The sequence below is a fragment of the Drosophila miranda genome, chromosome XR (genome assembly GCF_003369915.1).
Source record: "Drosophila miranda strain MSH22 chromosome XR, D.miranda_PacBio2.1, whole genome shotgun sequence".
In the NCBI taxonomy this organism is placed as follows: domain Eukaryota; kingdom Metazoa; phylum Arthropoda; class Insecta; order Diptera; family Drosophilidae; genus Drosophila; species Drosophila miranda.
Window position 1 is genome coordinate 27,998,132 of NC_046674.1, and position 24,987 is coordinate 28,023,118.

The 24,987-nt window shown below is 46.0% G+C and overlaps 1 protein-coding gene and 1 long non-coding RNA gene across 7 annotated transcripts; one reads left to right on the top strand and one right to left on the bottom strand.

Moving 5' to 3' along the window:
- Positions 1-1,581: 1,581 nt before the first annotated feature.
- Positions 1,582-3,589, top strand: LOC117186081 (atrophin-1-like; the record flags this gene model as incomplete). Its single annotated transcript, XM_033386181.1, has 2 exons — positions 1,582-2,308; positions 2,364-3,589. Coding segments are annotated over 2 exons (1,404 nt in total), but the record flags the coding sequence as incomplete, so codon positions are not given.
- Positions 3,590-21,763: 18,174 nt separating this feature from the next.
- Positions 21,764-22,840, bottom strand: LOC117186311. 6 transcript variants are annotated; one of them, XR_004471412.1, is made up of 3 exons: positions 22,342-22,780; positions 22,047-22,283; positions 21,764-21,857 (listed from the first exon to the last, which is right to left on the bottom strand). It is a non-coding gene; the product is annotated as an uncharacterized LOC117186311 (long non-coding RNA). The 6 variants fall into 6 exon arrangements; XR_004471416.1 differs by lacking the exon at positions 21,764-21,857 and having other exon boundaries at positions 22,046-22,283; positions 22,342-22,449; positions 22,503-22,742; XR_004471415.1 differs by lacking the exon at positions 21,764-21,857 and having other exon boundaries at positions 22,046-22,283; positions 22,342-22,449; positions 22,490-22,742.
- Between the last annotated feature and the right edge of the window lie 2,147 nt (positions 22,841-24,987).

The following is a 24,987-nucleotide window of genomic DNA, read 5'->3' on the forward strand; positions in this document are numbered from 1 at the left end:
GCTCCACGAGTCGGACAACGAGGCTACTACCACCTGGTAATACCTGGACCACAACTCGGGACACACACTTCCTTCCCTTCTACCTCCGATACATAACTACCATGTCCATTTTCCTCTCTTCTACTCCTCTCAGCGGCTACGACGGCTAGGATTTATTCCCGGCTCGCGGTCCGGCTGAGTTTCGTTATACCAGTGTTCCATTTTACACCGGGTCTTTAAGACTCGCGTTTAAAATAGATCCCTTCTATTACCGTTGGGCGCCATTTGTTATGATCCGCCTCTTTGCCACCCTGGCCTATCGTTCCCAGCTAGCTCACGGGGAAGTCAGGGGTGTTTCCGACCCGATAAGCCAGGGGACGGATTGAACAAAACAAAAAAACAAAAAAAAACATACAAAAAAAACAAATCTAATTTATAGGACAGACTTGTCCTCGTTGGCACTTTCGTCAGCGGGGATAGTTGGTTTCGTTATCCCTAGCAGGGTCCCTCCCTTCCATGAGCGCCACCTTTTGAATTCGCTCCCTTTTCATATTCAGGGTCCCGCTCTTCTTCTCGCTCTCGTCCCACCCAACTACCGTTTTCTATTCACTCATGACTCTTTTCAAATTTTCATTTTTATATCCATTATATTTTCTTATTTATCTTCTTGAACATCATTAATTAATAATCTAGGTTTATATAAAGGAAACAAATACTAACACAAAAATACTAACAACAAAATAAACCCTATTTCGGCCGAATTGGCAGCCCCCTTTGATAGAAGTTGTTGCTTCCTGATGCTTGCTGATGTTTACGTTTGATCGTGGTGTTTTTTTTATATGATCGTGATATATTGTTTAATTGTGGGTCGGACAGGTGTAGATTTGTGAAATGTGGTGATGTTATGTGATGTGTTATGAATGAGGGTATACATGCGTGGGTTGTGTGTGATGTGGGTGGATGAAGGTGTGTGATATTGATTCGTGCGGGTGTATTTCTGCTTTGAAGTCCGGATTCTTTCCCCGGGGGGGGGTTGGTGTGTGGGGACAGAAACGTGTCTCCAGTCGGTGCTCCGCTGACGGTTCCTTGGTGCCGGTGCTCCGCTGACGGTTCTCGCACCAGTTTTCCGGCCTGGCCAGTACCGGCATGCTGCTGCCGATGTCCGCCGCTTCTGCTGATGTTGATGCCTGCCGCTGATGTCTTGGTGGGATCGTCGTCTCCACGATCACCAATTTTGTTTCCTTTTTTTCTTTTAGGGCACGTGCGGCCTCTACTCTTCTCCACCGGAAACTCTCTTTTTCTTTCTTCCTCGCCCCGTTTCCTTTTCTACCACGCAACTCTGCCACTGCTTCCCAGGATCCACTATAGATGCCGCTGTCTCTTTCTTCTCCAGCCCTGATACCTATCGGCTCTCTCCAAAACCGCCCATAACACATTTGATCGCTGAATTATGATTAACGTTTTCATTTCGCAGAATTTTCTGTATTTGTCGGAGTCTGCTCTGTATTCAAGGGGCCATCGAAAGTATTGAAAATCGTTAAGACCGACCTGTCACGGAGGCAGATGACCGGATCACGGATGGCTTCTTCCAATTGAGCAGTAGTCACCCTCAGCCTGTTTGCCCTCCTGCTGACGCAAGGGAGCGTTGATGTTGTGGATGCGCGACGTAACCAAGGCAGCAACCAGCGCAAAACATCATCCTCATCCAGCTCCAATGGTCATGTGACCCAGCCCAGCTACATCACGAACGGACATGCGGCCGGCAACTCGCATGCGGACGTGGCCAAGCTGAGTTATCCCAACTACAACTCGCAGCCGAATCGGCCGAATGTGAATGCGAACGCGAATCCGGCTTCGGCTCCGGCTCCTCAAGCTGGCTGGAATGTGCCCCAGGGTCCGCCACCCGCCTACTCCGCCTCAAATCCCGTAGGCGGCGCTAGACCAAATGTGCACGAGCAGGCGCCCTCCTATCATGCACCCAGCTATGGGGCAGCTCCGCCCAGCTATGGTGCCGTTCCGCCAAGCTATGGAGCAGCCACCTCAAACGTCCATCAGCCTATCACGGCCACCCAAAACCATGGCACCCAATATGCCGGAGCACCACCCGGAGCCACGTACTATCCATCGGGCGGACACAATGGCTACCCAAGCAATCTACCAGCCGGCGCCACCTACTATCCCTCGTCGGGACATATGCCCATGGGCGGGGGCTATCAGCCGGCAGCCGCACCGCCGGGGGCCACATATTACCAGGCTGGCTCTGCTCTGCCTCCAGGGGCCACCTACTATTCGCAGCCACCCCAACAATCATCATCAGGCCTGGGCTTTGGTAAGTTCATCTCTCTCTCTATCTCCTCCACTCTAATACGGAAGCTTTTCTGCAGGAACGGGTCTACTTGCTGGTGGATTGGGTGGCGCTCTGCTTGGCCACGCGTTGACCCCCTCCGGTGGCAGCTCATCGCAGCCAGCTGCAGCTGCAGCTCCTGCAGCTGCCGGTCAGGACCTCATTATCATCATCAACAATGGAGTGCTGGTGAATGCCAGCGACGGCACCACAGTTATCAATGCAGCTGGAGTAGCTGCAGCAGCACCAGCACCAGCACCAATGAACACGACCCAAGATGCCCAGCCAGCTGCAATGCCAGCTCCCATGGCGCCATTCAGTCCGGAAACCTCCAATATGACCGTGCCTAATTCGGCAGATGCAGCTGCAGCTCCACCGCCAGCCGGTGGCATAATTTGTGTGCCCACCAAGGTCAATGAGACAGATCCGGCCGACAGCACCAAGATGATTGAGGTGGAGAAGATCGCCTGCTATCCGGCGCCTCCGCCACCGACGGCAGCACCCGGCGAAGGACCTGCTCCCATGGCAGCGGCCCAACCAGGGTCTCAGCAGGTGCAGACACCCCCGGCGGCCTCCTCATCGATGGACGCAGCCCTCAAGTCCAGCGCTAGCGGAGCCTCACTCCTGGCACCTGGTGGTAGCCTGGGCCTTTTGCTGGTTGCAGTCGGTGCACTCGCCATGCGTCTGACAGCTCCAGAACTTTCCAATTCGTTTTAAATCCTCTATTATCCGGTTTTAGTACCATTAGTCACTCCACTGTTAGCCGTCCACTGCACCCACCACCCCTAGTTGACCACCCCTGTGCGCAGCTTTTAGGGGCCTTGAAATGATTGCCGCAGGTTACCCAAGAGTCTGTTTACGCTGGCCAAGATCGATATTCCAAATGCGTTATGGTCCCGCTCGCCATGGGCGTGGACAAGTGACAAATAGCACGTGTTAATTGGGTGAAAATTGTTTATTTATTGCGTACCCTCTTCAAACTACAGCAGTCAGTATTCAGCGACATCCCGTCTTAGTATTTCCAGCTTATTGACTCGATATATTTATATATAAATATGAACTTATACATAATGTATACCCAAAAACCGTACCCATTTGCGTGAAAGCGCGTTTCCTTAACTTAACCCTCGATTGTGCCTGTGAGCCTAAGATCCATTCAGTCGTCTCTCAACAACGAATCTCTCACAAGTTTGAACCAAAAAGACATTCGAATATATAATACCCTTTATTCTCAAGTAACGAATTATGTAAGCAAAAAAAAAAAAACGAAAGTACTAAGTACGGCCCTAAAAGGGTTTGAATATTTTTCTAGAATTATAATTGCTGCACGTTTGGCATGTGTCTGTACTTATTCGACAATCCTGGCCGTTGGCCTGGACACCGAGTAGACGGACAGTGTAACATTGTCAGTCGTTTACCATTCACACACACATGCCTCTTGTTTTTTGTGCAGTTTTCCCCCTTCGGAAAATGTTTGAAAAGTTGAAATTCAGTTGAGTTTTTGGGCAAGCTAAAATAATAGAAAGAAGAAGAAAGGAAAAAAGTGAAAAATTAATGGGAAAAGAGAAAAGTACTTTTTTGTGTTGTAAGTTGTGCCAAGTACTGATAACGTTTAAGGTGTGATAAACTCGTTTTTAAATTTAACAACTATTTAAACTATAAAAACTACTTACTAAAACAAAACGACAAAAACAAAAAAAAAAATGAAAATTTATAAAAAAAATCTACTATTATTATTTAACGACAACAAAAAATGCTTTTGATGTACATTTTATTTACAAACACTCTCAATCACACACACACACACACACACGTGCACAAAAAATACCACACACTCAAACTCAGACACAGACACACACAGGCAGGCAGAAACCTGATACCTAGGAAGGCTCCGGGTCCGGATGCGATCCCCAACAGCGCGCTGAAACTGGCACTTCTTCTACTCCCGAGGGAAGTTGCGGGCCTTTTCAACAAATGCCTCCAGGAGAGGACGTTCCCCGAGAGGTGGAAAAGGCAACGGCTGCTACTATTAACCAAGCCGGGCAAGCCGCCAGGGGTGGCCTCTTCCTACAGGCCCATCTGCCTTCTGGACTCCATGGGAAAGGTCTTCGAAAGGGTGATCGGTGCGAGGCTGAGCGCAGCCATCGAAGCAGCAGGCGGTCTCTCCCAGAACCAATACGGGTTCAGGAAAGGGAGGTCGACGCTGGACGCCATCTTGAGGGTCGTACAAACGGCGGAGGAAGCCATTGCTGGGACTAGGTGGAGGGGCGGAACCAAGTCCTATTGTCTGGTGGTGACACTGGACATAAGGAACGCCTTCAACTCGGCTGACTGGACCCGGACGCTGGAGGCACTGAGGTCCTTCAACATCCCGGGCTACCTACTGAATATAGCGCGCAGCTATTTCAGCGATAGGGTGCTGACAATGGACACATGTCAGGGCTCTAGGGCATACGAAGTCTCAGCCGGAGTTCCGCAGGGCTCCGTTTTGGGACCTCTGCTCTGGAACGCCATGTACGACGGCGTCCTACGGCTCCCGATGCCAGCCAACAATAACCTGGTGGGTTTCGCTGACGACGTCGCAATAGTGGCGGTAGCGAAGGAACTTGCCGCAGTGGAGGAGCTTGCCAACGTCGCCATACAAGCCGTTGAGGCGTGGCTAGCCGCCGCGGGGCTGGAGCTGGCGGCCCAAAAAACGGAGGCGGTCCTGATATCCAGCCGTAAAGTGGTCGAGACCGCCAGAGTGCAGGTTGGTGGGACCGCGATCGAATCGCAGGGGTCCATCAAGTACCTTGGAGTCCTCATCGACACGCGCCTGTCCTTCAAAGAGCATCTGGAATACGTCCACACGAAGGCCGGTGGGACCGCGGGAGCGCTATCCAGGATGCTGCTAAACACCAGAGGGCCAAAGCAGGCAACGAGGAAACTGCTGACGAGCGTCGTGACGTCGCAGATGCTCTACGCCGCACCGGTGTGGGCAGAAGCCGCGAAGGTGAGGAGCTACATGCGAGGAGTGGAGGAAACGTACAGACTGTGCGCCATTAGGATCGCGTGCTCGTTCCGGACCATCTCAGACGGATTTCTACCTTACCCAGGCACTGAGCGGACATGGCTGCTTCCGCGGCTACCTCAAGCGCTTCGGCCACGAGACAGAGGACTGGTGCCCCGAGTGTGGCACAGGCATAGAGGAGGACGCTCGCCACGTCCTCTTCGACTGTCACAGGTTTGACCTCGAGCGTCAGACATTGGAGACAGCAGCAGGGTCTAGGGTCAGCACCGAGACTCTGGTGCCGCTGATGCTGGCAGACCCGAAGGTGTGGGAAGCGGAGTTCGCCTCTAGCGTGATGCGAACGCTTAGGTCCGTGGAGAGAAGGCGGAAGGAGCAGACGGAGTAGGTGTCCACGCCACTGCGAAGCAATGCTTTGCGGCAGTACCGCAGTCCGCGGGGCCCCTAGTCCCAACATACTCTTGTCCGTTAAATTAAGTTAAATATAAATTCTATAGTATATATTATAGAGCAAATAAATAAGTATATGAATATAAAAAAAAAAAAAAAAAAAACAGACACACACCAAACCACAAAAGTAATTTGACAACTCGATTCAGGAACAGCAGAGGAAGAAGACCAAATGAACCAGAACCACAACTTCAACCAGAAAAAAAACAACCAAAAATTTGCTTTGCCATCACAAGATTTGACAAGATTTAATTTCGTTTGGATTTTTTTTAAACGTTTTCTAATAATTTCTAATAATTAAAGGCAGTTTGTACTCTTTAAAAGATGATGAAAAAAAGAAAAAATGGAAATTCTATACAGAAGAAGCTTAAAAGGAATACCGATGGGAAGTGAGTTGAAAATGAAAGCGCAAGGCATGGGAATACTTTAAAAAAAAAGTCATATTTTTTTATATATGTATGTACATATACAAGAATATTTATATAACAAAGAAAAACAAAAAGATAAAAAGGAAACGTAAAAGTAAAAGTAAAGGAAGAAAATTGAAGAAAGAAAGAAAACGTTTTTAGCGGTACAAACACGAGTACAAATCAAGAGTTTTATTATTATTGTATTTTTTATTTCGAATCTTTTTTTGGTCATCTATATCTATGAGAATGGAGTTTTACATATTTAAATGAAAGTTTTTAAGCCATTACTATACGAGGAAATATGGGAGATTTGTTTTTCAAATTGTTAAGGCACTAAGGCAGGAAGGCAGGAGATAGATAGGGAGGTGAGACAGGAGACAGAGAAATTCTTTTTAAAACGCGAAGATAACGATTAGCGATAGCGATAGGGATAACGATGTGAAGCGAGTTTTAACGTAAGCCTAGCCAGCAGCAACAGGAACTTAACGAAGAAAGCCAACTAGACTAGGAGTACAGAACCGTTAACAAAGCAGGAAAGCAAGAAAGCCGGACAGCCGGAAAGCAGAGCAAAGCAGTAAACCAGCAAATAGCAAGAGCAAGAAGAAGAATTGAGAAAATAATTATAAATGAAATAAATATCCGATGAAATAGCATTTGAAAAAGAGATCAGATCATGAAAAAGTTGAATAAAAATAAAAAAAATAAAATACAAATTGGGGGTTATTTTCTGGTCTGATGAGCTCGTGAGGTAGCTCAAAGGGGGCCTAGCTGAGGCCACCGGACGGGTCGCGGGTTGCGGATAGCGAACGGTCTACCTCGGTAGGTCAGCTGCGAATAAGCGGGCATCCCTCACGGGAGAGTACCGAAATAAGCAGTCCCGGACAGCCAGCGGGTGTTAGCTAGGTAGCAGCACTGACGATGCGCTTGTGGTGCCGCCTCAATAAGTAGCTCACACACTCCCATCCATACACAATACCTACCCACATCCCAACCCCCACACCCACCTCACACCGGGCCGGACTAAGTGTGTTACTCGACCCGTGCCGAGAGTCAGCCTGGCTGGGGGCCCGGTATAAAAACTAGCCCAGTCGCTAACGGAGGGCTCAGGGACTTGGCAGCCCCCTGTTCTAATGATGCCTTACCCGGGCAACGTGGATCTCTGCCCGGGCTGACCTTTCCCTTTCTCTGCATCTCGTGGGAACAGGATGTATAACAAGAACAAAAACCAAAAAACAAACAAAAAAACAACTGAGTGCGGCGCTCCCCAAATGCCAACTGGGAGCAATCCCAAGCTCGGAAAGGCAGCGGCCCAAAGGCCTGGCCGAACCGGCTCTATAGTAGGGAATACCTGCAAGGTGGAAGGTGCCTGTGCGAACCCGAGGGGGTCCCATCCCGAATCCGGTGTGGGTGGCAAGGTAACTCCCGAAGCTGACACCTTGGAAGGAAAGCTAAGCAATATTGCGGCTGCCCGACCTTCTGGTAAAGCGGAGGGGGTTGACTTTCCGTCGACAAGCGCCCAAGCCAGACGCTACACATATGCCGAAAAGAGGAGTGCAGGGCACATACTCCGTCGGCAACACGCCAGCAGTGAAGCCAGCCCATCAGCCGACAGGCTGAAGAAGGTGGAATGGGCTTCGGCCGTGCTCCCGGAGTTCACCTTGGAACAGAAAAAGGTGGCTCCCCAAGCCAAGAGGCAGCGCTCGCAGGAGACACCGGGACCGGTAGCAAAGCGCTCCAGAGTACTGCCAAATGTCTCCTTTGCGCAGATTGCCAAGGAGAGGACGCTAATTGGTGTCCTCGACAGAGGCAGCGCAGAGGGTAGAATCCCAAGGAGTCAGTGGAAGTGGGTGGAAGCGGCACTGGCCGACCGCTGCTTCGAACTCCTCGACAAAGACCCTGGACCTCCGCCAGTTTGCAAGGACATGGGGTGGTTCCAGGGCAATGTTAAGATAATTGCCTGCGAAGACGAGCGCTCTGTAAAGCTTTATAAAGCGGCGGTAGCGCAGGTCGGCGAGGTCTATGCTGGGGCAAAACTCGTCGCAGTCGACTGGAGCGAGGTGCCCAGCAGACCGAGGGCCAGAATTTGGGTGCCGGCTACCTTTAAGGAGCCAGAACGCATCCTCAAGATGCTGCAGAGATGCAACCCAGGACTACCAACCTCAGATTGGAAGGTAGCCAAGGTTGAGACGACACAAGGGCCGACTAACCAGGCAGTGCTCGTTCTCAATAAAGAGTCGCTGGCCCCGATAGAGGCAGCAAAAGGAGAGCTAAACTTCGGCTTCAGCTCGGTCACCATCAAGGTGTACAAATCGGACGCGGCGGCCGCGGCGCTTCCTGTCGTCAACCCAGACGTGCAGGATGTCGCTGCGGAGATCGAAGCGCCTGACGACGAGCTGGAGCCAGACCAGGAAGGCTTCTCCTCAGAGACAGAGCTGATGCTCGACTTTGAGTCAATGTGCCGCGAGAGAGTCTCAGATGACTCGGACGCGGACATCACGGTGGTGGAGAATCTTGAAGATGGTCCTAAGGATCCTTCAAATAAATCTCCACCACTGTAAAGCAGCATCCGCTGCTCTCATACTCCGCCTAGACGCAAGCGGTGCCGACGTAGTCCTGATCCAGGAGCCTTGGGTGGTAGGAGGCAAGGTCTGTGGATTGGGGACGAGGGAATTCAAGATCATTGTATCCCAAAATAAAGGTAAAATCCGTACCTGCATACTTGCTAGAAAGCACCTAAATATCTTTCTGCTCCATAATTATAGCGATGGCGATAACACGGCGGTAAGCCTAGAACTAAAAGGGAATCATCTCAGGCTGGTGGCGTCCTATATGGCCCACGAGGAGGATGATCCTCCGAACGACCTTGTTCGCAAAATAGCCAGCGACAGCGAAAGGACGGACAAATACCTACTTATAGGTTGCGATGCCAACGCCCACCACACCCAATGGGGGAGCACGGACACGAATGTAAGGGGTGAGTCACTGTTCAGCTTCATCCTGAACTCAAATTTATTCATATGCAATCGGGGTAACGACCCCACATTTATAATTAAAAACGAGGGGGAACGTTGTGAGTTGCTGCGGACACCGCAACTCTACAGTTATACCCGATACTAAGTCAGTATGGCTCTCCTCCGGCAGACGCCGCTAATATTAAACGACACGACAAAGAGTGCGTGCGAGAGAGACAGAAAATCAGTCTGAGCGTGACGTCGGGCGCTGCGTAGCCACTGCAAATTGATTTGTTCCTATTGGCTATAAAAATTATCTGATCTGATCCAGATTCAGAAATCTGATAGATATGGTCATTATATATGATTCTGCGTTTTTAGTTTTCTCGAATGTGCAATATTGTGGATGCAACAGATTTTCGTCCTTTGTGGCGGCGGAAGGGGGTGGGGCGAAATTTTGAGATACACGTTTTATAGTAAGATCTAACAGAAGTGCGGATACCAAATTTGGTTACTCTAGCCTTAATAGTCTCTGAGATTTTTGAATATCCCCAGATTTTCGTCCTTTGCGGGGGCGGAAGGGGGTGTGGCGAAATTTTGAAACAAACTCGTCTCGGTCCGATATATTTGGAGTGTGGATACCAAATTTGGTTGCTTTAGCTTTTGTAGTCTCTGAGATCTAGGCGCTAATGTTTTACTCTAAGCAAAGCCGCCTATGCTACGTGTGTGTTAGAGAGAGACAGGGCGAGAAAAAATGAAATTGTTTTCTTGATGCTGGCTATAATAATAATACGATCCAATTCAGATTCCGCAGTCTTAAAGATATGGTCATTCTCTACAATTCTACGTTTTTGGTTTTCTCATATCTTTAAAATTGTGGATGCCACAGATTTTCGTCCTTTGTGGTGGCGGAAGTGGGCGGGGCGAAGTTTTGAAATATTTTTGTAGCAGTGACATATCACAGAAGTCTGGATCCAAAACATCGTTGCTCTAGCTCTTATAGTCTTTGAGCACTAGGCGCTGAAGGGGACGGACAGACGGACGGACGGACAGACGGACAGACAGACAGGGCTCAATCGACTCGGCTATTGATGCTGATCAAGAATATATATACTTTATGGGGTCGGAAACGATTCCTTCTGGACGTTACACACATCCACTTTTACCACAAATCTAATATACCCCAATACTCATTTTGAGTATCGGGTATAAAAATCGGCAGGAGGTCATTGACCTCACGCTAGTGTCAAGCAAACTGCTGGACACAATCAAGAGCTGGAGAGTCCTAGGAGACCACTCCTTCTCGGACCACAGGTATATCGAGACGATATTATCCTTCGATATTCCCAAACCAACCGACTATATCAACCCCAGAAAAGCCAACTGGGAAAAATATAACACAACCCTGGAGGAGCTACTCCCTCCTAACGCCCCTAATTGCCCGAACACTGAAGACAACCTAAACCGTCTTGTGAACAGGTTTACGGATGCGTGCAACAAAGCCTTCAAGGCAGCATGCCCTTCTACCAGACCAAGGGGGAAAAAGAAACCCCCCTGGTGGTCTAAGCAACTAGACACCCTTCGTAGAACTTGTAGGACTCTATTCAATAGAGCCACAAGAACTAAGGAGGATACTCACTGGGCAGACTATAAAACCAGTCTAGCACTATACAAAAAGCAAACGAGGAAGGCTATAAGAGAGGTTACCTCAAAAAGAATGATGGCACGTGGACCAACTCTAGTGAGGAGTCCCTACACATTCTGCTCGACACGCATTTCCCCGGATGCACATCCACCGAGCCGTCACACCTCCCAGGAGAGGGATCGGTAGAATCGATGGACCATATCCTTACAAAACGGAACATAAGTTGGGCAGTAAACAGCTTCAACCCGTTTAAATCGCCAGGCCCGGACCAGGTAATCCCGGCCCAACTTCAGAAGGCCGGGGAGACGGCCACCAACTGGCTACATAGTATCTTCAGGAAGATACTGGCGGTATGTACAATACCGCAAGCGTGGCTTAAGGCTAGGATAGTTTTCATCCCTAAAGCAGGCAAAGCCTCACACTCAACCCCGAAAGACTTTAGACCAATCAGTTTATCGTCTTTCCTACTCAAAACCTTTGAGAGACTTATCGGGTTACAATTACGGACTACCATAAGTCCCCAGCTGTACTCAAGTGCGCAGCATGCCTACCGGAAAGGAAAATCCACGGAAACGGCACTTCACGAAGTGATCTCGAGTGTAGAAAAATCCCTGCATCTCAAAGAATACTCACTAATAGCTTTTCTCGATATCGAGGGAGCCTTCAACAACGTCACACCGGGCGCCATTACAGAAGCCCTGACTGACCTGGGGGTGGACCGTCACTTGGTGATGCTCATTGATCAATTGCTCATACGCAGGACGGTGACATCATCGATGGGATCGTCCACCCAGTCAAGGTATGTCAACAGAGGAACCCCGCAAGGGGGAGTTCTGTCTCCTCTTCTATGGAACATTGCAGTCAATAAGATTCTATGCGACCTGGAAGAGGGGGGCTGTAAAGTAGTGGCATACGCGGATGACGTTGCAATTATCTGTGCGGGGAAATACCCCCAAACACTATGCGACCTAATGACCGCAAAGCTTGCTCGATTGTCCGAATGGACAGAATCGCGCGGATTGGGACTAAATCCCTCGAAAGCGGAGCTCGTGTTATTCACAAAAAAATACAAGGTCCCGCCCCTCAACCCCCCAACACTAAACGGATACAGGCTCTCCTTCAGCGACAGTGCCAGTTACTTAGGGTTGGTAATTGACAAAAAGCTTAGCTGGAACCTGAATGTCAAGGATAGAGTGAGGAAGGCAACGACAGCACTCTATACTTGCAAAAAAGCTATCGGCCTAAAGTGGGGCATGAACCCAAGCATAGTCCGATGGATATATCTGGCAATAGTCAGACCTATAATACTCTACGGAGTTACTGTCTGGTGGCCTGCCCTAACAAAAAGGACAATCACCAATCAGCTGGGCAAGGTTCAGCGAACAGCCGCCCTCTGCATCAGTGGAGCTCTTCGAACTACACCAAATGATGCGCTAAACGCCATGTTATGCCTTCAGAGCCTTGACTATGCAGGAAAGGAGCGGGCAGAAATGGCAGCAATACGTCTTAGGGACTCTGAACAATGGGTACCCCAGAACATAGGTCACTCATCTATACTAAATAAAAACAACATGGTCCCAGCAAGAACGGACTATCAAGTTCCAATGGAGCACACGGAGACTCCATTCAGCATAATCATCCCTCATAGAGACGATTGGCTCGAGGGACTCCCCGGCCCAGACGGGGCCATAAGCATCTTCACGGATGGCTCAAAACTGGACGGCAGGGTTGGAGGAGGAATCTACTCTGAACAACTTAACATAAGGCAATCTTTCAGGCTCACTGGATCACTGTAGCGTCTTCCAAGCGGAAGTTACAGCAATCAGGGAGGCTCTGTACTGCCTTCACACGGTTACCACCACGGCAACCAATCTAAACATCTACAGCGACAGCCAAGCCAAGCTGCGATCAGATCACTTAACGAGATCTCCTCGAACTCGGCTACTGTGGCGAAGTGCCGCAGATCTCTTCACGAGATGGCTCAGCAATTTGCTATCAGCCTTATATGGGTCCCGGGCCACCGGGATATCGAGGGCAACTGCATAGCGGACGAGCTGGCCAGATCTGGCACTACAACCCCCCTTCTCCAAGATAAGGAGGATATTTGTATGCCTATGGCCACCTGCAAGCTCATCATAAAGGAGCAGTACACGCGACTGATAGACAACAAGTGGCAAATAGGGCCACGTTGTCGCACAGCTCGGCAAACATGGCCGACCATAGATAAGAAGCGCACCTCAGAGCTCTGCAAACTAGGCAGGGAAAGGTGCAGCGCAGTCATACGTTCCCTCACAGGACACTGGCTAGTAGGCACCCACGCAAGCAGGCTGGGTACCCCATACAATGATTTCTGCCGCAGCTGCAGAGACGAGGACGAGGAGGAAACAGTGGAACACCTGTTCTGTTCCTGTCCAGCTCTCAGCAGAAGGAGGCTGCATCACTTGGGCTCTGCCTTTCTGAACGACATCTCGGAGATGTCCACGCTATGTCCCAGAAAGATCGTCAACTTTATAAGGGCATCTGGATGGGACAACTGTTGACATGAAGTCTCATCTGCAGGGAGGGAATGATCCCAAGCGGTATCACAACGGGCCGAAACCGGCCTAAGTGTGCTGGGCTCCGAGCGAGCTTGGCGGCCGTCTCTACCTAACCTAACCTAACCTTGGGGGCTATTTTGTTTAGTTTCGAAAAGAAAAAAATTTGGACGCAAAATCCAGCCAGAATCAAGAGCAGCAAAAATCAGGAATACCAGCAAGGACGAAAAGAGTCAGCAAAGTTAGTCAGAATGAAACAAAATGAAAGGAAAATCAGACCCACTCTGAAAGACGTCGCGACACAACACAACAACAAATTTCCGAAACTGTACCAAACAACTTAGCGAAACGCAGAGATTGGAACAGCGGAACAACAGAAAAAGTAAACACAAAAACAAAAACAAAGTGAGAAAAACAGAAACCGAAAAACATTTTTCAATGCAAACGAGAAAACAAACATGAAATACAACTTTCAACATTTACTATATATTTTTAGCGTTTAAGATCCCATCCCGAAAATGGAAGAAAAATAAACCTATTGTGTCAGACCGTAAGAGAAATGTACTAAAAAAAAAAAAAACATTAAAAAAGCCCCAAAAAAATAGGGAAACCCAAAAAAAATAATCAAAGAAAAAGCTACAATATTACTACTACAAAAAATAAGAAAACAAAAATCAAGAAATTTTGATACACCCCCCTACACATCCACACCCACTGAATTCTCTATGTGAAATTCGAAAGGCGGAACCACACTCTATTCGTACATTTAAATGTATAACACAAACACAAACAACAACCACAACAGGAACCAGAAACAGAAAAAAAAAAAATCTGCTATAGTTCTACGAAAATGCATGAATAATATTATGTATAGCCAATGCATGGAAACGAAACGCGAAACGATTGGAATGGAGAGGAAATAGGAAACTGGAAACGTAGAGGATTGGATTTCCAATTGATTGTGTACCCATAATGGGCATCCTCTTTGATTAACTTTAATTTGATTAATTTGTATCATTTTTGTTGTTGTGTATTTCATTTTGCCGCCATAAAGCCCCCAGAAACCTTAGAAGCCCCTGGATCCACAAGGTCCGTTTTCTCCTAATTACTCCATCCAGCGAAGGGTTGCCTGTGTGATAGTAGTTTATAATTAAAGCCCCTCGCTGGATATCCCCCAACATTTCCAACAGCCCCTCCATACCACACCCCACCCTCTCATCGTAACAGTAAAATAATTAAAAAATATATATACCAAGCATTTTTATCATTTTTTTGAATGGCGAGCAAAACTACATAGTAAAAAGCCTTTTAAAAAAAATATATATATTTATATATATGTATACCTACCAAACTAAAAAAAATCATGAAAAACATACAAAAAATAACAATGAATATGAAAAGTTACAAAAAACACACAAAAAAAAAACACAATATTTTTACATTAATTATTTTTAAATTTACCTTTATTTGTAATCTTTATCTAAAATTAGTTTAGAGCTTTTTTTTTGCGTCGTCTACATTTTAAATCTTACGTTAAGTTCATTTAATCGGATTGATTTGACGACACGGATCTATCTGCATTGTAAATTGTATCTACATTACAGAGCTAAAATATCTATAAATATTATAAATATAACAAAAAAAGAGTAAAATATTATTAAAAAAAACCCAAAAAAAACAAACAAAAAAATTTGTTACACCCTTGTTTTTATTATTTTCTTTTATTATCTGTAGTTCAGTGTTTCCGTATTTTCAGTAATTTATTTTTAGTTGTACCCGGTTTTTCGCTTTGGTTTGGCCCCGTCGGGTTTCAGTTGGTTTCGTTTCCTGAATTCCTCAAGTCCTATCCAAACTGATCCGTTCGTTTCCGAAACGCTTTCGATGTTCTACGATTAAATTGTCCACAAACACAGAACCCCCCTGAAAGCCCAAATGAATTAAATATGACCGATAAGATGAGATGCCAGAGATGGAGGTACAGTTGTGTTTACAGATGACTACACCTGTAATACCGTCATGCTACCCGTAAGCTAACCACGTGCGTGTATATACATGTATATATATATACATATACATATATATATACCATATGGAGTAAACGTAAACTAAACTAAACATAAACTATAGTAAATGAATAATGAATGAAAAAACTACCTCAGCTTTGAATATTTCTATAGAAATGTTATTAAATGTAATTAAGCAGGCATAAGGACTATATACAATACCCACACAGAAATTAAAAAATAAACAATGTCAGAGAATACAAAGTTTTAGAGCTGCATTTACTATATAGTAACGGAAACCTTAATGAAGTAACGTGGGGAAAAAAAAGCAAAAAAAAAACCTAAAAATAAAATATATTAAGTGTACGTTTTGCATATTCCTATATACATAAATAGTTAAACAAACATAAAAAGCAAAATGGGTCAACTTGAATACTACTATAACAATAATTTTGCGTCCATTTTTTTTGTTTCCTATGAAAAAAGATAGAAATTCAAAGAAAAAAAACAAAACAAAAAGACATGAGCAAGAACGTCGGAGAGGTACTAGTATTTGTATGCCCAATCAGAATTCCATCAATATTGTTATGGATCTGGATGTACATTGTACAATAACAACACCACGCCACATATACATATGTATACATATCCATATGTATGTGCTGTACCCACTCTGTGTATGTTTATATCTGCCATAAAGTACACAGTAACCATATAACCATATAAACGACATTACATAGGCTAAAGCAAACCGCCCCCTAGAGATATAACGTACTAATGGATGTCATGTCATGTCTGCCGTTGTATCATATAAGCTTAGAACCAAGTGTTTACCAGCGAGTAAATGGCATTTGTTTACCAATTATCAAAATTACAAAGTTCTTCTCTATAATTTCAATCCGTATCCGTACCCGTACCCCAAACCAAAACCAAAAACTTATACAAATATACATAGATGTATACTCGTACTAATCTGCGTAAGATGTTTTCCCCATTTCGGTGTAATTAAATGTTAATTGCTAGCGCTCAATACGAAAATTTACCACACCAAATTAAACAAACATCAAAATCTAACTAACACAAATACAAACCCACAAAAAATACAACCCACAAGCTTGCATTGTATCCCAAGGCCAAGGAAAAAATTAGAAAACCCAAATACAATTTTGTGAACATGTGAAAAAAAAAATTAAATCGAAAAGAAATTTACTCATTTTCTACGAAAATGCATGAATAATATTATGTATAGCCAATGCATGGAAACGAAACGCGAAACGAGTGGAATGGAGAGGAAATAGGAAACTGGAAACGTACGTTCCTTTTACGAATCGAACCAGAAAACCCTACCCTAAACCGCAGCCCACTAAACTTTGTTTGTTTGTTTTTGTACATTTCAAGCATTTTGAATATATGATATATATTTCTATGTACATATACATATACAGATATATATGATAGTCCTTAGTTTAATACGATTTAATATTATAAATATACCTATATATATTTTTTTATTGTTTCGATTTGTTATAAATTATACACGGTAATCAACTGGAGACTGAGCTACAACATATATTTAGTTACCGTTATGTTTATTGCAAAGATACATACATACAAGCAAACCCAACCCCACCCCACCACAGCCACCTCCCATACTCATCAAGAAATGCATCATTAAAATGATTCCCCCACCCCGTAATCCAGGCCCCCCCAAGCCACTCTAAACTCTAAACCGAAACCCGTAATCTACAATAAACCCATAAATATATACAGTACCTATTCAATATGTGTATAGATGCAACCAGCAACGATATAGTTACTCGTATCATACCCGTTGTGTACTAAGCCGAAGGCATTTTGAGAGCGAGAGCGAGAGAGAGAGAGAAGAGGATTGGATTTCCAATTGATTGTGTACCCATAATGGGCATCCTCTTTGATTAACTTTAATTTGATTAATTTGTATCATTTTTGTTTTTGTATATTTTATTTTGCCGCCATAAAGCCCCCAGAAACCTTAGAAGCCCCTGGATCCACAAGGTCCGTTTTTTCCTAATTACTCCATCCAGCGAAGGGTTGCCTGTGTGATAGTAGTTTATAATTAAAGCCCCTCGCTGGATATCCCCCAACACTTCCAACAGCCCCTCCATACCACACCCCACCCTCTCATCGTAACAGTAAAATAATTAAAAAATATATATACCAAGCATTTTTATCATTTTTTTGAATGGCGAGCAAAACTACATAGTAAAAAGCCTTTTAAAAAAAATATATATATTTATATATATGTATACCTACCAAACTAAAAAAAATCATGAAAAACATACAAAAAATAACAATGACAATTAAAAGTTACAAAAAACACACAAAAAAACACAATATTTTTACATTAATTATTTTTAAATTTACCTTTATTTGTAATCTTTATCTAAAATTAGTTTAGAGCTTTTTTTTTGCGTCGTCTACATTTTACATCTTACGTTAAGTTCATTTAATCGGATTGATTTGACGACACGGATCTATCTGCATTGTAAATTGTATCTACATTACAGAGCTAAAATATCTATAAATATTATAAATATAAAAAAAAAAGAGTAAAATATTATTAAAAAAAACCCCAAAAAAAAAACAAACAAAAAAATTTGTTACACCCTTGTTTTTATTATTTTCTTTTATTTATCTGTAGTTCAGTGTTTCCGTATTTTCAGTAATTTATTTTTAGTTGTACCCGGTTTTTCGCTTTGGTTTGGCCCCGTCGGGTTTCAGTTGGTTTCGTTTCCTGAAGTCCTATCCAAACTGATCCGTTCGTTTCCGAAACGCTTTCGATGTTCTACGATTAAATTGTCCACAAACACAGAACCCCCCTGAATGCCCAAATGAATTAAATATGACCGATAAGATGAGATGCCAGAGATGGAGGTACAGCTGTGTTTTCAGCTGGCACCCTTACTGGGGCTCACCTACGGCCAACCTAAGAAGGAAAACTTTAGCCTCCTTCCTAGACCATTCCAACTACATCCTCCTAAACGACAAATCCCCCACCCACTTCTCAACACACAAGACATTCACCCACATTGACCTCTCCCTAGCATCAGCAACTATTGCTCCAGAACTCCTCTGGGAAGTAATAGACGACCTCCACGGTAGCGACCACTTCCCCATACTAATCTCTCTCTTCAACAACCCATCGCTCCCAAACTTTACCTCTAAACCGTCCTTCAAACTGAAAAGAGCCGACTGGGACCTATACCAAAAACACATCCATAAACTCAACTCCACTACCCAAACAAGCGACAACGTCAACAGGGAAAAAGCTCTAATTAAAAAAATAATAATCCATAGCGACCACCTTTCCATCCCCCAAAACACCACTTTCTCCCTCCCCCGTACCGTTCCCTGGTGGAACAAAGAACTAGCAATCCTTAAAAGTTTAAAAATCACTAAATGGAAAAAGCTCAAACGAGACATAAACAACACCACCTACATAGAATATAAAAAAGCAAATGCCAAATTCAAAAGAGCAATCAGGGAAGCTAAACAGAAATCGATTCTTGATTTCACAGCCCAAATACACCCTACCTCTGACACACCCTCAACATGGTCTAACATCAGACGACTATGCGGACTTTACCCTGTCAAAAACATTCACAATATTTTCAACCCCCACACCCAAACAGACACAACCAACCAAACCGAAATAGCCAACTCCTTCGCCCACACGTGGTCAGAAGAAGGTCATGATCGTAATTTCTCCCCAACATTCCGTTCGAACAAATCCCAAACAGACTCTCTTATCAACTATACCCCAACTCCATCAGCATTTGAAATCGAAAAGGACATTACATTCATAGAATTCTCATCAGCTCTGTACTCCCTGAAAGGCCACACCCCCGGCCTCGACCGAATCTCATACTCCATGATAAAAAACGCACCCCCCACCCTCAAAATCAGAATAATAAACCACTTTAACAAAATACTTGACTCATACATCCCTCAATCGCTCAAACTCAGCCTAGTCCTCCCGATCCTAACACCACAAAAACCACTAACAGACATAAAATCCTACAGACCCATATCACTTAATTCATGCCTAGCCAAAACACTCGATAAGATAGTGGCAAAAAGGTTGTGGTGGTTTGTTTTAAACAACAAATTAATTCACAACAGCCAACTAGATTTTAAAAGAGGCAAATCGGTAATAGATAGTCTACTCTACGTAGACCACCTAGCTACCAGAGCCATCGCCCTAAAAAAACATCTCACCTTAATATCCCTTGACTTCACCAAAGCTTTCGACAAAATAGGAATCCACTCCATCATCCAACAACTAAAAAAATGGAAAGTAGGTCCACGAATATTACAATACGTCATAAACTTCATGTCATGTGAAAAGTGGCTCGATCCTCTCGAACACCGTCCCTCTCCCCAACGGCATACCCCAAGGCTCCCCCATCTCAGTTATCCTTTTTCTTATAGCGTACAACCCCCTCTCCGAAATCTTATCCTCTCACAAGCAGATCAAATTCAGTGCATACGCCGACGACTTCCTCCTTATCATCCAACACAGCAAAAGGAAAAGCCCCACAACCGACATCCAAACAATCCTCAACCAAATAAGCAGCTGGTGCACTCAGTCAGGTGCAGACCTATCCAAAGATAAAAGCCAACTTCTACACATATGTCGCAAACATAACTGCAAACCTAAATTCATTACTGGCAACACATCCATCAACCAAAACAACTCACTCAGACTACTAGGCCTCACACTTAACTCTAGATACAACTGGAACTCACATATCAATAAACTCAAAATAGACCTTGCCAAGCCACTGGGCATTATCAAACACCTCTCGTCCTTAAAATACAACTGCCACACCTCATCACTTGTACAAATTATCAAATCTCTAATCATATCCAAAGTCGACTTCTGCCTCCCCATATACGGTTACGCACCAAAAAGCCAGCTTAACCGCCTGAAATCTACGATTAACGCAGCAACAAGAGCCGCCCTGGGTGCATTCCGCACCACACCCACTAACAACCTTCTATCCGAAGCCAACCTTCACACCTTGGAAAACAAGCGAGATTTTCTAACTGGCAAAATATTTAAAAACCTCATCCACGCTAAAGACACCCCCCTAAACTCACTCCCAAAAAACCAAAAAAAAAAAAAAACACAGACTGCTTAGCACGATTGACAGAGCCAAACAAATATCCCAGAATAACCTCATACCGTTCTCCCCGATTAAAACCTCCAACACCAATAAATTCAACATGACAACCATCCTTAAAGCAACCAACATCACCCTATCCAAACACGATAAAAACACCACCCCCCCAATAGTCTTCCACCAACTCTTCCACTCCATCAAATCCAACCTCCACCAACACACCTTCCTATACACAGACGGGTCCAAAGCAGCAGGCATTACCAGCTATAGCATCTGCAATGAGACATCAACCATAAAATCCGGACTACTTCCACAGTACTCCTCAGTCCTTTCCAGCGAAATCATAGCTATCCACGAAGCCATTCTACTAAGCCGCAACAAACGCGGAAGATACGCTATCTGCACTGATTCACTCTCCTCTATATCCGCAATTACCAATCCCAACAATCCCTCGTACTACCCCACCACAATCCGTAACCTCGTCACCAAACTTTTCCCAAAAATAACAATTATATGGATACCTAGCCACATTGGCATAAAAGGGAACGAAATTGCTGACACCGCAGCCAAAACTACCTCCAAACTACCCCTCATATATACCACCAATCATAATTCTAACGACATCTCACTATACCTTAAGAAAATCCTCATAACTAAACAAACAGACCTCCTCACTAAGACTTCCCCCTGGTACCAACAAGTTATCAACCTATCTTCCACTCATCCTCCCCCCAAAAACCTAAACAACCTTAACAGAAGACACCAAGTCATCCTAAATAGATTGAGACTAGGGCACACAAGATTCACCAATGCCCACTACATGGATAAAACATCCTCCAACGCATGCCCACTGTGCCACAACCCAACCATAGACATAAGACACATACTATACACATGCCCCGCCCTCTCTCTTCAAAGATCCTCAATATTCCATAACACCGACCCCATGCAATACATCTCCAACCCTAACACCAAAAATTCAAAAATAATCCTCAACTATCTAGACCAATCTAAAATCATTCACTACATATAACCTCATAAACAATCATCCCTGTACATATACATATACACAATTAGTATTTTAGATAATAATTCCTCCACAACATATAATAACGTATAGAACCAACCCTGTACATATGTATATAAGTACATACATCCTCAAACGTATAATAATACTATAGTGAGCTTAAGGCCTCAGCAGCTATAGCCCCATACCCTGTTAATACCAAGTTTTAACTATTTATTAGCTTTATATAATAATAATAAATAATAATAATATATACATAAATAGTTAAACAAACATAAAAAGCAAAATGGGTCAACTTGAATACTACTATAACAATAATTTTGCGTCCATTTTTGTTGTTTCCTATGAAAAAAGATAGAAATTCAAAGAAAAAAAAAAAAACAAAAAGACATGAGCAAGAACGTCGGAGAGGTACTAGTATTTGTATGCCCAATCAGAATGCCATCAATATTGTTATGGATCTGGATGTACATTGTACAATAACAACACCACGCCACATATACATATGTATACATATACATATATACATACATATAACACAGAGTGTGAAAAAACCCGGGTCGGTCGCGCGCCTCCGTTGCTCCTGTGTTTGCGCCGCGCTCCGTGTGTCTGCGCAGCCGCCGGGGGTGGAATAGGCCCTGGGCTGACGAGGTACCGTTCTGGCTATCAGGGCAGGTCGAGCTCCTCCTCGTTGTGCCCGCCTCCGATCCAGGCTGGCGGTTCTTTTCTTCCGCGTCGGCGGTAGCAGCCACTGAGTGAAGTGACTGGCTATAACTCAAAGAGAGAGTGATCAACGGTAAGCGAGCGTACATCCACCCATACTTACCCTATGGGCGCGATGCCTACTGAGCTTTACTCTGGACTCCTGGCCCGAGCAGACCGTGTCCAAACCCAAGAAGGTCGTCAATCAGGATTTTAAAGCAATCTGCCATGGCTAAATTAATTTGGGGTTTGTCACTCAAACTCCAACTCACTCATAACACTCACGAAGCTCCCGGGGTGAGTTTCTCTCCTCCTCTCACCGGCCCAAGATGGATGGTGACGGAGTTGCCATGTCAGGCAACTGAGTTGCCTGCACCGCGCGAGTATGCGTAGGTTGGCCGTTTTAAGGCCCGACATAATGCACCAGTTGCCTTAGCTTCTTTAGGATGAGCTCCACGTTTTTCTGTATGTCTATTTTCCTGATCAGAGCAACAGCTGCTGACCAGGGCTACAAGACGGCGATAGCCTACTCATCGCAGGCGTGTCCCACCGTCAGAGGGCGCTGCTACGTAGCACGTAGAGGAAGACGAGCACCGGCAGATAGCGCTGCATCATACATCCTAGAAGTATACCACGACTTTTCGGCCCCCTCACCATGGGTCTATAGGATTTGGCATAGTGGAACTGATGGGGATATTTAGAGGCTCACACTGCACATCGGCGCTTTCTGAGGCCATCGGGTACACAACGGGTCCCGGAGCTGTCCTCCTGCCAACCCCAGCGCTACGGCGGCGTACCCTTTAACGGGGCGCTGGATACCGAGAAGGGGCGGTTTAACCCCAGCGACTATCGTCTGGATGAAATTCCCGGCCATCGCGGGATGCCCAGGATAAGCCTATATAGTGGACCCATCGGTGCCATAGGCGCCTTGGTAGGTACTATACCGCCCGTAACACCGAGACCAGTAAGGTGTTACGTACGACCCACTGGAACCCCCCTTACGTACATTAGACTGTGGGCTGACGGCGTCGGCATTCTATGACCTGAGTAGGCAGGCTGAACCCCTGTTGAAATGGCTCATAGGTTAATGTCTCCACCGCCCCCGTCTCGTTAAATCCTTGGTAGGCCTCGTTTAACGCTTCCTGGCCGTCCCACTATTGTGGTTGCGTAGGCTTGGTTGATTCATATCCCAACTAGCACCGATCTGGCTCTGAACCCTGGTGCTCATAAGGCCCAGGGTCAACCCTCGCATGGACCTCACTCCACGGAAAGACACCCATGGGATCACCACGGTGACTACGTACTGCGGCCAGGAATAACGAACTCGAGTGGAGATTCTATTTACATGGACAACACCCCCCACACACCAAACACACAGATAGAGAAGATGACTGAGGACGCAGTCTTTGGTAGGCGCAACGCCCTTACCAGATCCCCACCACCGTCAGCACCTGCGAAAGCTCAGGGCTCGAGCATGTTCAAGCCCGGCCCGGATGGCAAAGAGAAGGAGCGACCGCACTCTGACCCATTAGAGATGCTAAAAAACCTGGGTACTCGGGCCAATGAGCTGGTCAAGAGGATGAACGACCAGCGGCATGTGGACAACGTGATGAAAGATTTAGCCCTGAGAGTGGTAACCCTTCAGGCCCTGGTGGTCAACAATTTCGAGAAGCTGCACACCAGGACAATTGAGACCGCCACTACTGGTACCCAAACAGCTGCGAAGGCGCCGCACACCTGCTCAAAGAGGCTGCGCGAGTCGCCTCAAATGGCTGCGGAGCCCACAAAGAGGCAGAGAGGCACAAAGCTTCAACAAGCGTCGACCCAGCTCAAACCGCCGGCGCAGTCCCAGGATGAACTAGCCCCCTCGGGTACAGTGGACCATGGTGCCACCCCAGCCGCTAAGAAACAGCTCAAGTGGCAGCAGGTGGGCCCTAGGGTAAGGAAAAAAAGGGAGCCCCGTGAGCGCGAGCCAAGGCCAGACGCAATAATCATTCAACCCCAGGGCGAGCTTAGCTATAGCGACATCCTCCGTATGGTCACCAGGCGCCAGGATGGCAAGCTTCAGGAGGTAGGGGATAATGTTAACAGAATCCGGAGGACGGCAAAGGGCGAGCTGCTGCTCGAGCTCAACGGCGCGAGCAAAAGCAACACAGCTAAGCTCAAGGAGGATATCAGCGCGGCACTGGGACTGCAGACGGGCATCAGGGCGGTGTCAGAAGAACTCTGCGTGGAGGTCAGGGATCTCGACAGCCTGGTCGAGAAGGAGGACATCGCAGCAGCGATAGCTGCATCGATAGACGCCCCCAGCGTGGACACCAGCGCCATTAAAAGCCTGAGGCCATCGTTCGCTGGTACGCAACTGGCAGTTGTGTGCCTGCCGCCCGTGCAGGCAAGAGCCCTGCTCATGGTGGGGAAACTTAAAGTCGGATGGACAAGCTGTAGGATCCGGGAGCGGACAGCTCAACGACGATGCTACAGGTGTCTGGAGTTTGGGCATCTAGCAATCAGGTGCAAGAGCGCGGTGGATCGCACCGGATGCTGCCTCAGATGCGGCGTGAACGGGCACAAGGCGGCAACCTGTCAATGCGATCCGCGGTGTTTCATCTGCACCGCTAACAACAGCAATGAGACGAACCATTATGCGGGTAGCAGGAGATGTCCAGCAGCCAGGAGCGTGCCCAGCTTGCCGGCCCAATAATGAAGGTTATGCAGCTCAACCTCAACCACTGCGCTGCGGCTCAAGACCTGCTGAGCCAATCCATAAGAG